Consider the following 18,570-nt stretch of genomic DNA (forward strand, 5'->3'; position numbering starts at 1 on the left):
ATATTGGTTAGATCAATATTCAGTATTTATTATTTAGTTATGTAAAATGCTGCCACAGTCTAGTCACACATAGTATATATTATGATTTCTAGTACAACTTTTTGTTTTACTGAGAGTAAATAATCATCTAAATGAGTGTATGAAGTGGTATCTCACTGTGGTTTTGATTTGTATTTCCCTAATGATTGGTGATGTTGAGCATCTTTTCATGTGCTTAATGGCTATTTGTATACCTTCTTTGGAGAATGTCTATTCAGGCCCTTGTCCATTTAAAAATTTTTTAATTGTTAAATTGTAGTTCTTTATATATTCTAGATATTAATACTTTTTTTACCAGATAAATGATTTTCAAATTTTTTTCCCATATAGTGGGTTGACTTTTTATTCTGTTGATCATGACCTTTGATGCACTAAAGTTTTAAATTTGATGAAATCCATTTATCTTCTTTTATTGCCTGTGTTTTGTGTGTCATATCCAAGAAATCATTGCCAAATTCAATATCATGTCTGTTTTCTTTTAATAGTTTTATAGTTTAAGCTCTTAGAGTTAGGTCTTTGATCCATTTTAAGTTAATAAGAGTCCAATGTCATTTTTTAAATGAAATTTTCCAAACACCTTTTGTTAAAAAGACTAATTATTTCCTTGATGATTTCTTCTCCTATGTATTTTCCTGTTCTCTCTTTCTAGTGCTCCAACTATTTGCGTGTTGGGCCTCCTTACTTCTGATTTTCTATATTTTTTAGTTTTTGCTCTACTTTTGAAAGGTTTTCTTTGTCTACCAATGCCTGTACTGACTTTTAAATTCTGCTTTCATATATACATTATATATATCTATATTTATATATACATATATATATGTATATATAAATTCTGCTTCTCAACTTTCAATTTCAATTTCCAAGAGCTATTTGCTTTTAATGTGTTATTCCTTTCTCACTGTATCCAGTACTTGTTTCTTGGGTGCAATATGTTCTCTTCTCTTTCTAAAGAGGGATAGCTTTTTAATTTTTTTGAAGTTTTATCTCCCTACCTCATCTGTGTCTTCCGAGTTTGTTTGCTTGTTTTCTTTCTGATTTGTCTTTGTCTTTGATGTCAAAGGACTCTCTCAGATGCCTTGGCTATTTATATTCAGGAGTGGAAAACTACAAGGCTGATTCAGAGTTCTGTTTCAATAGGTAGTGTTTATTGACTGTGAGCTTTAGTACAGGGCAATCTGGCTGAGCTATTTCAAAGAGAAACAGCTACTGTTAACATATTAGTTCTTTTTCTTTCTGGCCAAAGAGATTCTGCAGAGAAGAATCTTTCATTCTCCTGTCTAGAGGATATAAACCTGGATAACAATGTTCTGGGAGATGGGGGTGAAGGGAGTATGCTGGAAGATTTATCAACATTTGATATAGAATTAATCTGTTGTCATTAGGGAACCTCTCACCCTCAGCAGTGCCTACAGTTCAATCCAGCTACCCTCTATTATATCCTCTTCAGGAACTAAACCTAAGGTCTCTGCCTGAGTTGGAGAGGGACAATTTCATGGTTGGGTGATTTCTGGATACAGACTTTAAAAAGAACTTTGTGTTTTTAACTCTACCTTCACTGTCATCTCAAAAAATCATTGTTGTCGCCAACTGAGAAACATGCCAGAGATTTGGTGTTGCAAATCAAGGTACTTCTTGGTTTTTCTTACTTCTGCTTTAGAATCCAACCTTCTCAGGTATGCTAACTTAGCTCTGCTTGCTGGCTTGCAGAATTTTATTGTTATTGATTCCTCTCATTCTCTTTTATTTGTTTAAAAAAATCCCATTAGTAATATTTTAGTGTCATTTTAGAAGAAACAATGGTGTGTTCAACTTGCTATATTTTCCTGAAGATCTTCATTTTAATTTTTAATGGCAAATTGGAGGTTTAAATACTTATGTATCAAATCATTGAACTTTTCCTTTACCAACTTTCCAATTGCATTTATTTTTAAAAGGGTATTCCTTATTTGAAATCTCAAAATCATTTATATTGCTTTTGGTATGTTTTTAACATTTTAAGTGTGTACATTTAACTCAATTATCTGTTATTTATTTTAAGATATAATTTGAGCTAAATATACAAAGTTTTCCCCAAATATAAAATTTATTTTTTCCTAACAATATTTGCTCCATACTCATTGATTCATGGTGTTTCCACTACAGTATATTAAGTTCTAATATATACTAGTCTGACTTGACTAAGAATTTAGTGTATCTATTCTTCTCTCACACTGTATTAATTAGGTAGAATTCTAATTTCCTTCTTCACCTCAAAATTTTTGTAACACTTATCTACTGTTTAAGATTTAAAGATAAATTCCCAAAAGCTTTGCCAAGTCTCTCCTCAAAAATCCCATTAGGATTTTTATTAAAATTTGTAGAAATCTTAAGTACTATTCACCAAATATTGCTGTTTTTCCCTTTTCTTGAAGCTGCAAGTGGCCAAGAATCTTGTTTTCTATGGTATGTGACTGGAAGTTATATATATGTCCCTTCCTTCCCTTACCATTTCCTTCCTTACCAATGCTCTAGTGATTGGAGAAGTGTATGTCAAGATATAGCCTCCATGTGCCTGGGCACCTGAGTGACGTCAATGAGCAGAGCCTACCTGTTGATCTGCATTGGACATATAGTGGGAAAAATAAATATTTAAAAATTTTTTTTGTTAAGCTACTGAGATTGTGGGGTTGTTTGGCCCTTCAGCATAATGTAGCCTATCTATAAATATAGAATTATGTTAATAATAACAACTAATTTGGGAAATCTAGGATTATCTCTAACTTAACTGCTATAGGATTCATTACTGCCAAGAAAAGGACAGGAGTTAACTGTTATAATATTAAATTTATTCTAGCTGACTCTCTTGGCTAGCTCCATATCAATACTTTAGCCCACTTTATGCTCTTTTATCAAATTAGGCTTGAAGGTCTCTGCTCCAAATAGTGTTCCCAAGGTGGGGGGATAGGGCTATGGATCCTTAGATCCTGTATTGGTCCCTGTGTTTGCACAGATTTCATGAGGAAAACATCCTTTTTTAAGGATTTAGCTTTTTTGCCTTTGTTTTCCTGATGTGTACCCCACCCCTCCACTATTTGAGATTTGTGCTACTAGAAAGAAGTCCCTGAAAATATACTACTGAGAAAGACCCCTCGTTCACCTTCACTCCCTAAGGTTCTCTTTCAAATCACTGAGTAAAAGAAGGGTCAATTCAGATATTCAAAGGCTGAGCCTACCAGTGCACGGAAAGGACACAGAAAAAGGTGAAAAGTAAAAGCAGTTTTTAAAAATTTTCCACTGAAGCAGAGCTGTGTGTGCTCTTTGTGTATGAGAAAGAGTGAAATGTATATTTGCCTGTCCTTCTGGTGACCAATGCTATGTTTCATAATATTTCTTGTGGGTATAGAGCTATAGTGTATTTCCCAACCTCTTCTACAGTTAAATATGGGTCATAGAATGTGGGTAGAAGTGACATACGACATTTCCAGGCCTCACGTCCAAATTTTTCTCACTCAGTGCTTATCTTCTAGTTAGAGCCAAGGGAGGAATCCAAGCTGCTATGGAAATGTGGAGCCCCTATATGGAAGGAGCATGGGTTTTCTTCCTAACCCAATGGACTGTGAATATGAGTGACAAAAAACTGCTATTGTGTTATACCACTGATCTTTGTAGGTTATTTGTTTAACTGTCTATTCTATATAAAAATAATAGTTCCTGGGGCGCCTGGGTGGCTCAGTTGGTTAGGCGACTGCCTTCGGCTCAGGTCATGATCCTGGAGTCCCGGGATCGAGTCCCGCATCGGGCTCCCTGCTCGGCAGGGAGTCTGCTACTCCCTCTGACCCTCCCCCCTCTCATGCTCTCTCTCAAATAAATAAATAAAATCTTTAAAAAAAAAATAATAGTTCCAAACAAAAATGTGTATTTTATATAGTAAGTCTTTTGTGGAGTGGGGATGGAAAGAAGATAGTTTGTGTTTATGCAGTATTAACTAGTTCATAATACCTAATTAGGTGAATATGAAAAAGTCATTTAAGCACATTTTATCTGAAAAAAAAAATAGAATTCCCTAATTGGTGGGATATTTTATTATTATGTAAGGCCTGAGAAATATGAAGTAATTTTATTAATGTCTATGATAGTATATTAGGTGTTTCTCCTTGGCAGCCACAATCTTAAGATTCAGACTTCACGTATAACCATATGATCATATTGCCATTTGAGGCTTTCCCAATGAATTAAAAATTAAGAAAATAAACATCTCGTAAAAGTTGCTGTACTCACTCACTTGTATTAAGAAGTAGCAATACTTTCATACACAGGAACTCTTCTTGGCTAACTTGAAGCTTGACAAACTCCTGTGGGATTTGCCACATGGTGAGGCATAATGAATAGAATGATGATTCCTTCATCCTCTGTCTTGTATCACACACAACACACAAAAGAAAAAGCAAGAGCAAAAAAGAAACACACAGTGTCTTAGCCAGTTTGTGTAATTTATCAGAGAAAATTAGATTTGGTAACTTACTTATTACAGAAAATGTCTTTTTGTAAACAAACTCAGTATTTTGTTCACAATACTGAATTTTTGAGGTTAAGAAATTTTAAAGTAAGAAATAATATTAAATACGTATTGACCAAGAGTAATGTTGTTTCTCACTTTTATTATTACATTTAAAAACCTAAGGAGTTGAGAATGTGGAGCTGAGGAACACTCAGGAAATGTATTTACTGATGATTTTTTCTGTTAAAAAATAGATATAAAATTTTGTGGTAATCTAATTGGAGAATGGATTCAGTTCACAGAAACTGAAGAATGTAGAATAGTTCAGTGTATTCAGTTCAGAGTAGTCAGTGTAGAAGAGTTATACCATGAACTATTCTAGGGGAAATGTATGGTGACAAAGAGAACATTACAAAGGATTAAATAACTGACAAGGCCAAACACTAATTCTGAAGGTTGAAGAAAAAATTTTAAAGGTATTTTCTCAACCATGTGCTGTTATGCAATATCCACAGTAGTCACATGCAGCTAACACAAATTGTGAAAAGAAAACTAGGTTTTGACTCAGAAGAGCTAAAATTAATCCTGACTGTCACTCAGATTCTTTGGCAGGATATACAATTCCTCTGAGCCTGTTTCCTGAACTCTATAATGAAGGACACTGATTCCTTACCTATTTCAAGGGATTATAGGGCAAAATGGAATAAAATATATGAAAATTATCTGTTAACTATAAAAACAAAAGTAACTTAATATGTCATATAATTCTGAGTCAGCATTCATCATTAGAATGGTATAAATATTTCCATGAAAAGATTCTTATTCAGTTTAAGGTTATATGTAGAAAATTAATTATAGTAATTTAAATATAACCGAGAAAATTGAAATATTTGTCTTTCAATTTTTAAAATAACTGACCTGTCTGACTTTTCCCTCTAGGAGGAGAGATGATATCTTTACTTTTTGAAAATAAGTCAATAGTTTCAAGCAAAAATACTTCTAATTTAAATAATTATATTCATTAGTACCAAGGTATAAAATTTTAATTTGGTAAACTAAAAATTTCATTTTATCTTTAAGTATATTTCTTGATACACTTTTGAAGTTTAAAAAAATTGATTTGACACGACTAGTATATATTGAAACAAAAGGGGAATCTCCAAATATCAAGTTACTGATATAATGACACAATTTTATTAATTTTGTTATATCAAGCTATATCCTGAGATAATTCTGATAAACATTTCAGGAAAATTCTATTATTTGGGATACTAAATGTGCAATCATCTACTGAAATGTAAGTTTAAAGATTATCCTACATATACACTTATGTGATAATACGAACAAAAATCAAGTTACTACTTACTCATTTAGTATTAGATCAGGTGCAAAATATAGCATTTGTCCACTGACATGTTTATAAGATCTCCATCCTAGTCCAAACACCATTAAGCTCATCCAAGAATACTGGATGAGAGTTATCTGGTCATCAATATGTAAATTTCGAAAACCTACAAAACAAATTTAAAAAAATAAAATTATTCCCAAAATCACTTGTGTTAAAATGTTGAAAATATATAGAAATTTGAAAATAAATATAAGAAGGGTAATATATTGTTTTCAATTTCAATGTATTTTATACTATAAATAAGGAAATATTAATACATAATAGAGCCTGAGAAATTAAAAAGAAACAACTTTGAAGTCATTAAAATTGGTCACTGTGATTTAGCATTTCTGGGAATTCACTAATTGACAGTCCATCAGTCACACATTTACTGAGAATCACTTGTGCGCTAGGCACTGTGTTAAAATGGTTTAGAGGACGAAAGACTCAACTCATGCCCTTAAAAGAAACTCACAAGTCAACAGGAAAGACAAGCACATAAGTACAGTGATACAGAAGGTTAACAGGGAATACACCAGGAATTGGGAAGCAGGTCAGGAAAAACTCCCAAGGAGATCATGTGCAGAGTATAATCAGAGTGTTGAGGAATCTTAAGTCTTTGGGATTTAAAAATAAATTGATTTTATTTTATAAAACCACTACTTTCAATTGTGCTTTATTTTTATTTAACATTCCTTAATTATGTCTTAGGTAGATTCCATAGTTTTATGGTCACTTTTGTTTTTTGAAACTTAATCCAGTCTCATTTTATTTTTTATTGACATTCACTATTTTTTATTTCCTTTCCAGACATTTATTTAGTTATTTGTTTATTTTTATTATGTTCAATTAGCCAACATATAGTACCTCATTATTTTCTGATGTAGTGTTCAATGATTCATTAGTTGCATATAACACCCATGTGGTTTAAGAGGTTTAGAGTCGTGCGTGTGTGTGTGTGTGTATGTGTGTGTGAATCCTCTGGTCTTTCATACCTTCACAACCTCTTTTAGGCCCTTCTCTGGTGTTGGTGGTAGAGGAAGGATGGCAGGGAGAGGGCAAATACACTGACTCAAATGGTCAAAATCTTCTCTCAACCTCTTTTCAATTCTCATTTTGCCTGTTTTGCAGAAAATCACAGTCCAGCACAGATGAACTTAAAGGAGGGAGAAGCAAAGAGGTAAATCTGGATATGGAGGCTGTGGTCAGATATGTCTATTAAGGAGCAACAATACGACATAGCCTTATTTCTGTTTTGGAGGGATTCTTGATAGCCATGTAGAGGATGGATTCAAGGGAGTTAAGTCTGGAATTACAGAAAAAAGTTGGAGCTATTGCCAAAGGTCAAGTGAGAGATGATAAAAGTCTGAAATAAGTCAACAGGTAGGTGTACTGAGTAGGGAGTACATCAGAGAAATATTTAAAGGGTAAAATCAAAGAGATTTGACACCTGATTATATGTAATTAGGAGGAAGAAGGAGACAGATGTTTCAGTATTTTTGCAGGAATGGTGGATGACAATAGCATAACTGAGACAAAATAGAGGAGGATAAATAGGCTAGAGACAAAATTGTAAGTTTTGATATGTTGGAAGGACTTTTGGAATGTCCAGACAGTAGTTAGACAAATGAATTAGAAATATGGAGAGATATATGAACTATAAGTATAAATTTGGAAATTATCTGCATTTGAATATAGCTGAAACAATGACAGTAGATGAAATCTTTTATTAAAGGTACATAAAAATCAAGTGTTTTGGTGGGAACACCAAGCTATTTTAATAACATCTGTTCCACCTAAGAATTCATATATATATTTCATTTTCCAGAATATATATTTCATATATATACTTGGTATACACCAACAAATATATATATTTCCAGAACATATATTTTATATATATGTTTTATATATTTATATATAATGATAGGCTCATAGAAAGTTAGGTTCAATTAGTCAGATGTATTAAACATTAATAAATTGTTCACTACCATCTTCAGGAACATATTTTTATTCTTTATTCCTTTTTTAGTCAATTTCATAACTTTCCTAAAGAAAGCATTTCATACTACTGAAATATTTGACCTACTGTATTTTTAATCACTCCAGGCCTTTGTTTCATGTTAATCTCTAATTTGAAAATGTTTACATCATAATATAACAGTTAATTCATTTGTTCTTTTTTTAAAAAACAGATTCCACTTACATTTACATGTTTATGTCTACTTTACCCTACACTTTATTTTGGGGGGGTTTGTTTGTTTTTCCTTTTGCATTCTGGGATTACTAGAAATAAAAATAAAGGAACATTTTTGGTAAATTATAATATAAAAGGCAAATCTTTGCTGAAATAACTTAAAACTTTTGAAATTGCCAATATTAATAGCAGAAAGTGTATTTTCCATTTAACAGAATGAAAAGCAACTCAGAAAATAGCTTTTTAAAATAGCTACCTTTTAGAGGGCTTATCTGCGATAAATGTACACTGTTAAATTGACTTGAACATGCCTGGTACAAAAGTGTTATTTTTTCCCCATTAACTGTACTATCATTCATTACTTTATACTGAAACAAAGACAGGAACACTGAGCTCAAATTCCCATTGATGATAATGATCAGGTAAAGTCAGTACATTTGCAATGATGATCAATGAAAAACTTCACATAGAAAGTGATGGATGATCCTTAATTGTGTTTAACAAGTAGTAAGGAAAAATACCCTTTCCTTTTAAGTGACTTGGCCTGATAATTTCTGACAAAAGTTCTGTTACAAGCTGTTCAATCCTTAATGCTTAAAAAAAAGTATATGGTAACACATGGCATGTATAACCTTCTAAGTTCTCCTCTGTTATCTCCAGAGTTTGGATAAAATATATAGGTTGTACTGTTGTAAAAACTGTCATGTACTGAAATGTTTAATCTACAACAAAGGTGGAGCATTAAATACCTCAGCACCTTCTGACACAAAGTATGAGTGAAGTTTGAGGAGCACAAAAATGCCACAGCAAAATAAGTATAATCACCAACATATATATTATTTTTTTATGAATAAGGATTTGATGGCTAATGATTTAAGATAGCACAGTTCCTTTTGTATCAATTCTATAATTTAAATTTCTAGAAATACTCTTTAAGCATCCTTCTGGATGAAGCATTCTGGTTGCAACTAGGCATAAAGACTAGAAAAATATTTCTGCCTTTAACACTTGCAGTCTGGTGAAACAGAAAATGAGAACATAAGTATAACTCAGAGTGATAGTATGGTTGACAAAGGCGAAGGTGATGTGGTAGGGCAAAGGGGTATTTGACTCAGTCTGGGAAGGCCAGGGAACTCGTCCTCAGGGGAAGTGACAGGTAATTAGAATCCTAAGGTTTGTTAGGGACCAGCCAGGGGAAAATGTGGAAGAAGGGAAGGATCCTCAGGTAGGGAAACAATATGGGCAAAAGAAGGCAGGATACTGAGCAAACAGCATTGTGAGAACTGAAACAGAGTTGCTTGAACAGGAAGAATGAGAGATAACATAGTAAATTCAGGAGTCAAATCACATAAGAATCTTGGATGTTAAGGTTAAGAAGTTTGGACTTTATTATGAAAAGGAAAGGAAATGATATAATTGTTTATAATTGTTTTTAGAAAGATGACTCTGGTGGCAGAGATTGTTTGGTGGTAGGGTGAAATTGGTAATAGGGTTAGTCAAAGAGTACAACTGAAACCTAGGAAAAAGGGACAAGGACCTCAACTAAGTCAGGGCAGTAGCGGTGAAAGTAGCATATATAGTGAATCATATATTTAATAAGTAGAGTTGACAGACTTTGATAACTAATTGGACAGGCGGCGAAGGAGAAAATTGAGCCCAGTATGATACCCAAGATTCTATCTGAGGCACCATTTCAAGATAAAGAAAAAGGTTTTAGGTTTATGGAGTAGAAGGCCATGTTGACCTGGAAATTCATCCAGGTGGAAATATGTAATAAATAGTTGAAATACATGATTCAACAGTTATCAGAGGGGTTGATACTAAGTACTTTGGAGTCACCAGAATATAGGGGTAGTTGAAGACAAGGCTGTGAGTGGGCTCATCTAGTCTGTGTAGAATTAGAAACTACTGGAGTAAAAGATGGAATGTAGGAAATGCCAAATTTATGATGTGAATGGAAAAACAAATCCACAAAGGAAACAAAATGTGTAAATTGAGAGAAACATATCTACCTGAAGGGAAATGATAAATGCCAAAGTAAGAGTATCAGCAAGAAATGGTACTTGGCAGTGGCCCCAAAGGCATGCAAAACATGTTAAAGGGTTGAAAGTATTCATTAGAGTTGATAAAAAAAAAATTTTTTTTGACATTGGCAATAGTAATTTTAGTGGAATAGGATGCTAGAAAAATCATTTTTGAAGGCTTCATAACAGTATCATCAAAGCTTGACCTTACTCATAGGCTAATTTCACTTCTTTCCCATCACTTTTTTGTGGGGAAGTAATTTGATTTATTCATTTTATTTGGGATGAAGGAAAAAATCCTTTGTCACATATGCAATGGCTGTCCCTGACTCAAAAGATATTCTGGCTTCAAAGGCAGAAAACAAGGCAAAAGACTGTTCCGGTCTTCTGATACTGTTGATCGCAAGTAGTCTGGCTAACTGAGATGAAGAAGTAAGATATTTCAAAAATGCAATGTTGAAAAATGTTAAAGCATTGACCCTTAGAGATTTTTTTCACGAAATAAACAGAAGAATCAGGACAAAATTTATAAAAAGGAAATATTTCCCTCAAACCTCTCTGTCATGTAAATTCTGCTATAATATACTGATATAAAGGATAAATAATATTACAAAGTGAAAGTGAATTGAGAATAAGTACTTAATAATTTAATTTCCAAAGCCTACCCTGACTTTCAAGATCCTCCTTGATCAACCCATAAATTATGCCTCTAAGTTTCCTTTGACTACTCTCCCTAACATAAATTTATTATCAGTGGTTTCTTAATACTTGGGTGATGAAACCCCCAGGGTGCCAATACTCACTGAAATAGTGTTTGAGAAACACTGTGTACACACACACGCACACACACACCATATCTTCTTTATCCATTCATCTATCAATGGACATTTGGGTTGCTTCCATAATTTGGCTATTGTAAATAATGCTGCAATAAACATAGAGGTGTATATATCCTTTTGAAATTGTTTTTTGTATTCTTTGGGCAAATACCCATAAGTGTCATTACTGGATCATATGATAATTCTATTTTGAACTTTTTGAGGAAACTCCATATGATTTTCCATAGTGATTGCACCAATTTACATTCCCACTAATAATGTGTGAGGGTTCCTTTTTCTCCATATCTTTGCCAACATTTGTTATTGTCTTTTTGATTCTAGCCATTTTGACAGATGTGAAGTGATATCTCATTGTGATTTGATTTGTATTTCCCTGATGATGACTGATGTTGAGCATCTTTTCATGTGTCTGTTAGCATCTGGATATCTTCTTTGAAAAAATGTCTGTTCATGTCTTCTGCTCATTTTTAAATTGCGCTATTTGGTTTTTGTTTTGTTTTGGTGTTATGTAAATCCTTTATGTATTTTGGATACTAACACTTTATCAGATATGTCATTTGGAAATAGCGTCTCCCATTCAGTAGGTTGTCTTTTAGTTTTGTTGGTTGTTTCCTATGCTGTGCAGAAGCTTTTTATTTTGATATATTTCTAATAGTTTATTTGTGCTTCTGTTTCTCATGCCTCAGGAGACCTATCTAGAAAGATGTTTTTATGGTTGATGTCAGAGAAATTACTGACTGTGCTCTCTTCTAAGATTTTTTTGGATTCAGGTCTCACATTTAGGTCCTAATCCATTTTGAGTTTATTTTTGTGTATGATGTTAGAAAGAGGTCCTGTTTCATTCTTTTGCATGTTGCTGTCTAGTTTTCCCAACACCATTTGTTGAAGAGACTGTATTTTTCCAATTACATATTCTTTCCTCCTTTGTTGAAGGTTAATTGACCATATAGTTGTGGGTTTACTTTTGGGGTTTCTATTCTTTTGATCTATATGTGTGATTCCATGGCAGTACCATACTGCTTAGATTGTTTGGATTGCTACAACTTTGTACTATTTCTTAAAGTCTGGGATTGTGAAACCTTCAGCTTTGTTCTTCTTTCTCAAGATGTCTTTGGCCATCTTTGGGTTTGTCTGTGGTTCCATACAAATTTTAGGACTGTTTGTTCTAGTTCTGTGGAAAATGCTGTTGGTATTTTGATAGGGATGGCATTAAATCTGTAGGTTGCTTTGGGTAATTTGGACATTTTAACAATATTGACTCATCCAATCCAGGAGCATGGAATATCTTTCCATTTGTTTGTGCTGTCTTCAATTTCCTTCACTGATATTTTATAGTTTTCAGAGTACAGGTCTTTCACCTTCTTTGGTTATGTTTATTCATAGATATTTTACTCTTTTTGATGCAAATGGGGATGTTTTCTTAATTTCTCTTTCTGCTACTTCATTATTGATGTATAGAAATGCAACAAATTTCCCTATATCAAGGTAATGCTGGTCTTGTAGAATGAATTTGGAAGTTTTTCTTCCCCTTTATTTTTTGGAATAATTTGAAAACAAAAAGGTATTAACTCTTTTAAAAATACTAGATAGAATTTACCAGTAAAGCCATCTTGTTCTGGACTTTCGTTTATTGAGAGTTTTTTGATTACTGATTCAATTTCCTTACTAGTAATTGGTCTGTTCAAATTTTCTATTTCTTCCTGATTCAGTTTTGTAAAGTTATATGTTTCTAGGAGTTTATTCATTTCTTCTAGGTTGTCCAATATGCTGGCATGTAAGTTTTCATAATATTCTTTTATAGTCCTTTCATTTCTGTGGTGTTGGTTGTTATCCTCTTTCACTTCTGATTTTATTTATTTGAGTCCTCTTCTTTCTTCGTAAATATGGCTCAAGATGATCAATTTTGCTTATTTTCAAAAGAACAAACTCCTGGTATCATTGTATTGTTTTTTAGTCTCTATTTCATTTATTTATGCCATGATGTTTATTATTTTCTTCCTTTTACTAGCTTTGAGCTTTGTTCTTTTGCTATCTCTTTTAGGTGCAAAGTGTGAGATTTTTCTTGTTTCTTCAAGCAGGTCTGTATTGCTATAAACTTCCCTCTTAGAAATGTTTTGGCTGTGTCCCAAAGAATTTGCACAGTTGCTTTCAATTTCTTTTACTCCATGTTTAGAGAGAAATATCGAGAGAGAGAGAGCACAAGCAGGGGGAGTGGCAGGCAGAGGGAGAGGGGGAAGCAGGCTCCCCACTGAGTAGGGAGCCTGACACTAGGCTCTATCCCAGGACCCTGGGATCATGGCCTGAGCCGAAGAAAGACACTCAACTGACTGAGCCACCCAGGCGCCCCTTCTCCATGTTTTTTTTTTTTTCAATTTCCTCTTTGATTTCTTGTTTGTTCCATTCATTTTTTAGTATCATGTTTAGCCTCCATATATTTGTGTTCTTTCCAGATAATTTCTGATAGTTGATTTCTAGTTTCATACTGTTGTGGTGGGAAGATGCATGATATTATATTTCAATCTTCTTGAATATTGAGAATTGTATTGTGACCTAATGTGATCTATCACAGACTATGTCACAGGTACACTTGAAAGAATGAGTATTCTGCTGTTTTTTGATGAAATATTATGTATATATTTTTTAGGTCCATCTGGACTAATGTGTCACTCAAAGCCATTGTTTCTTTGTTGATCGTCTGTCTGGATGACTGATCCATTGATGTAAATAGGGTGTTTAAAGTCCTTATTATTGTATTACTGTCAATCTCCCCCTTTATGTCTGTTAAAATTTATCTCCTACCCTAGTTTTTTGTTTGTTTCCATTTTCATGGTAAATGTTTTTTAATCCCTTAACTTTCAATCTTCATGTGTCTTTATGTCTGAAGTGCCTCTGTAGACAGCATACAGATGGGTCTTTTTTTATCCTTTCAGTCACCCTATGTCTTTTGATTATTTAGTCCATTTGCATTTAAAGTAATTATTTATAAGTATGTACTTACTGCCCTTTTGTTACTTGTTTTCTGGTTGTTTTGTTCTTCTCTCTTCCTTTATTCTTCTCTGGCCCCCTTCCTTATGCTTTGATGGCTTTTTTAATGTTACACTTGGGTTCCTTTCTCTTTTTTTGTGTATCTATTATAGGTTTTTACTTTGTGGTTACCATTGGTTTCACATATAACATCTTTTTTTTTTTCCACATATAACATCTTATGTGTATTCCAGTCTCTATTAACTTGATGGTCACTTAAGTTTGAACACATTCATGTCCTACATTTTTATTCCCTTCTCCATTTTCTGTATACCATGTCATATTTTACATCCTTTTATTTTGTGAATCCCTAGACTAATTCTTGTAGATATAATTAATTTTATTGCTTTTGTGCTTTAACCTCCATACTGATCAATTTACTATTATTTCTTCAAATAAGTTTTCTTTCCCCTTCTCTCTGTTTTCTCCTTCTGGATTAATAGGAATGTTACTACATTTAATGATGTCACTGAGTTCCCTTAACCACTTTTTATTTTTTATTAGTCATTTTTCTTTTTGTAGTTCAGCTTGTTTTCCATTAATCTGTCTTCCAGATGCTGATTTGTTCTTCTACATTGCCTAATATTTTGTTGACTCTCTCTAGTGTAATTTTTATCTCAGTTATTGAATTCTTCATCTCTGGTTCTTTTTATATTTTCTCTCTCTCTATTGTAGGTCACACTGAGATCCTCCACTCTTATTTCAGGTCCACTGAATACCTTTATGATATTACCAAATTCTTTATCAGGCATAATACTTACTTCCATTTCCTTTAGTGCTTTTGCTGTGATTTGTCCAGTTCTTTCATTTGGGATATATTTCTCTGCCTCATTTTGTCTAACTCTGTTTATAGGTATTAGGATGGTCAGTTTTATCTCTTGATATTAAAAGTAGTGGCCTTGTGAAGAAGAGGTCTTGTGGTGCCTGGTAGTCAGTGTCCCCTGTTCATCAGAACCATGTGCTCCAAGGGTGTCTCCTGGATATGGGCTGTGTAAACACTACTGTTGTAGCTGAGCCACTAGCTGACTGAGCTTTCAGTAAGCTGCAATGACTGGCTTTACCTGCTGCGGTTTCATAGGACAGGGTTTGGTCCCTGTGCTTTTGTGGGGTGTGTCTGAGACAACCATGGGCTTTTTGGTGGGCAATGTCAGTAGTCAGGCTAGCTGTCTGCACTCTGTGTTCTGCGGTTATGTACACTTATGAGAGGAGGTCAGTTTCCTATAGCCCTTTGACCCTCCCAGAGCTAAGCCCACTGATTTTTAATGTACCCAGAGTTAGGCCCAACTGATTTTCAAAGCTTGCCAAGTTAAGCCCCGAACTAGATGTTATGAGGATTCATCTTCCCAGTGTGTGTCTCCAGCACTGAGGATGCCTAGTGGGTCTGATCCTGTCATGGGTCCTCCATTCTCCTGACCTTTGTCTTGTTCATTTTTTTTTTTTTTAATTTTGTAAATGTTGTGTCGCTTCAAGCTCCAAATAGGAAAATATTTACACACTGAGCTTACAGCTAAAAGTCAATGTAAAATAATTCACATAATAGATACAATATGTCAGATGCAGTGTATCCTAAGACAGCATTTTAAATGTGCTGTCATGAGGCTAAAGCATCTTGCAAGTCTCCATTATGTAGGAGCAACGATATCTCTAAAATATCATGAGAGAGATGTCAGATAAGCTACAATTACTATAGCGGGCCCAACATGATAGAAGAGCATAGACAAAGAAAAAATGAGGAGACCCTGACCAGGCAACAAGCATCCTCTCAGGGAACTGTAGATATATGACTTGGAGCCCTCAGGTATACCATCACCTTTGTTATGATTATTATTTTGCATCTGATCTTAATCTGACTTCCAAAATACACTTTCCTATTGTATTGACCTGTCAACATGTTTTACTAGGAGCATTTTTTTTTTTGTACTATAAATAAGTAAACTGACATCCTGACTTATTAATAGGCCTCATTTACCAAAATATCTTTCACAGACCAAGTAACATGTGAGTGAATGGATGAAATGAGTTTTCTCTTTATGCAAAATTGAAAACCAAATGCTAAGATATGTTGCACCAAAATGTGCTCACGCTGGGAGCCCACACTTCTGGCTTTTCTAACACTACTGTTTAATTGTTAGGTCATGCATACAGAAGGTATTCAATAGACACTGAGTGAATCAAGTGAGTAAAAACTGTATTCTGGTTTAAAGTCAACTGAAAGGTTTGACTTTACTTTCATGTATGAGTCCTTTCAAAGAATTCAATATAGTCACTCTGGTTCATTGACCATTTTCATCATTCATGCAGTATGCAGACATGCAAATATAGTTTAAAAGATAATGGGCTTTAACTTGAACTTTTTCACACATAAACTTTCTTTTTTTTTTAATATATATATAGATATAAGCTTCAATGTAGTCCTTTTTTCCCTATTCAATACTACCTTTATATATATATATACATACCAGTTTTAATTTCCTTGTATCTCTGGGAAGTACTATTCTCTAACAAAAAGAACAAAACACACCCAGGAAGAGGTGAAATACTCTACCTCGCCCACATAGAGGGATTATAGCTACCTTCCCTGAACCCCCCCATTTTTGTCTTTTTTTTTTAATTTTTGTGGGTTTTGTTTGTTTGTTTTTATTTTTATACTTTATAAATGTTATTCTTGGGTTTCATTTTGGCTAGGTTTTTTTCAGTGGTGGCTTCTGATTGCTCCAACCTTTCCCAGGGTGCACCTTGCCTGGATTGTGGTTGATATTTTCGACTGTACATCCCCTCAACCACAACTTAACAGAATGACTAGAAGGAGGAACTCCCAACAAAGAAAAGACCAAGAGACAATACCTCTCCTGCAGACCTAATGGATATCGATATAAGCAAGATGTCAGAAATAGACTTCAGGGTAACAGTTATGAAGACAAAAGCTAGGCTGGAGAAAAACATTAACAGCAACATAGATTCTCTAAGGGCAGAAATGAGAACTAATCAGACCAAACTTAAAAATGCTATAAATGAGATGCAGTGTAAATTAGATTCTCTAACAGCTAGGGTAAATGAGGCAGAAGAATGAATCAGTGATCGAGAAGACAAACTGATAGAAAAGAAGGAAATGGGGGAGGCCTGGAACAAACAGCTTAAAATCCATGACAACAGAATTAGAGAAATAAGTGATGTCATAAAACGTTCTAATGTCAGAATTATTGGGATCCCTGAAGGGGTGGATAGCGAGAGAGGTCTAGAAGATATATTTGAGCAAATCATAGCTGAGAAATTCCCTAATCTAGGGAACAAAACAAGTATTCATGTCCTAGAAGCAGAGAGAACCCATCCCAAGATGAAGGAGAACAGACCAGTGCCCTGGCATGTAATAGTAAAACTCACAAATTATAGAACCAAGGAAATCATCTTAAGGACAGTTAGGGGGAAGAGATTCCTTATGTACAAAGGGAGGAACATCAGAATAACATCACACCTATCCACAGAGACCTGGCAAGCCAGAAAGGGCTGGCAAGACATATTCAGGGTACTAAATGAGAAGAACATGCAGCCAAGAATACTTTATCCGGCAAGGCTGTCATTTAAAATGGATGGAGAGATGCAGAGCTTCCAAGACCAGCAGAAACTGAAAGAATATGTGACCACTAAGCCGGCCCTGCAAGAAATATTAAGGGTTCTATAATAGGGGAAATTTGCCAAGAGTAATAAAGAAGAGAAATTTACAGAGACAATCTATAGAAACATGGACATCATAGGCAACATGATGAAAATAAATTCATATCAATCAATAATCACATGAATGGCCTAAATGCTCCCATAAAACAGCACAGGGTTGTAGATTGGATAAAAAGACAGGACCCGGGGGGGGGGGGTGGAGCAAGATGGCAGAGGAGTAGGAGACCTGGATTTCATCTGGTCTCAGGAATTCAGCTGGATAGGGATCAAAACATTCTGAACACCTACAAACTCAACAGGAGATCGAAGAAAAGAATAGCAACAACTCTCTGAACAGAAAAGTGACCACTTTCTGGAAGGTAGGACGTGAGGAGAAGTGAATCCGAGGCGATATTCGGGATGATAGAAGGCGGGGGAGGGGCCTCCATCAGCCGCTTCTGGCAAGTGATAGAGCCGTGGAGCACAAAATCAGAACTTTTAAAAGTCTGCTGTGCTGAGGGACGTCACTCCGGTGGCTAAGCGGGGGGTGGAACCCTCGCGGGACACTGTAGTCTCAGGACCCTTGGGGTCAGAGAAAGACCGGGGGTGCCTGAGGGCGGCAGAGTTCCTTATATATATATATGTAAGTTGTTCTCTCTTTAAAATTTTGAGATAGTTTCTTCTAACAGATCAAAATATACCCTAAATCTCTAGTATATGGTTTCTTTCTACTCCCCCGCCTGATCACATTCTCTCCCTTTTTTTTTCTTTTTTCTTTTTTTAAATCCTCTTCTTTCCTTTTTCAAACAACTTCTTATCAATTCCTTTTATAAAATTTTTTATAATTTCCATCTTTACAGTCATATTCCATCCCTTCATCATATCAACCCTTATTTTTGTACATATATAAGTTTTTCTTTCTTTAAAATTTT

General features: G+C 34.4%; 1 protein-coding gene across 1 annotated transcript in view; it reads right to left on the minus strand.

The window, feature by feature from the left end:
* Positions 1-18,570, minus strand: part of PGR (progesterone receptor) — a 112,046-nt gene that overhangs the window by 6,978 nt on the left and 86,498 nt on the right. The window contains exons 5-6 of the mRNA XM_064577204.1: positions 5,883-6,027; positions 4,301-4,431 (exon numbers count right to left, since the gene is read on the minus strand). Of these exons, the coding sequence (XP_064433274.1) occupies positions 4,301-4,431; positions 5,883-6,027 (276 nt within the window). The remainder of the gene's footprint in view (positions 1-4,300; positions 4,432-5,882; positions 6,028-18,570) is intronic.

This window comes from Mirounga angustirostris, unplaced genomic scaffold (assembly GCF_029215605.1).
Source record: "Mirounga angustirostris isolate CCGP_5_RB_7025 unplaced genomic scaffold, mMirAng1.0.hap1 SCAF_13, whole genome shotgun sequence".
In the NCBI taxonomy this organism is placed as follows: domain Eukaryota; kingdom Metazoa; phylum Chordata; class Mammalia; order Carnivora; family Phocidae; genus Mirounga; species Mirounga angustirostris.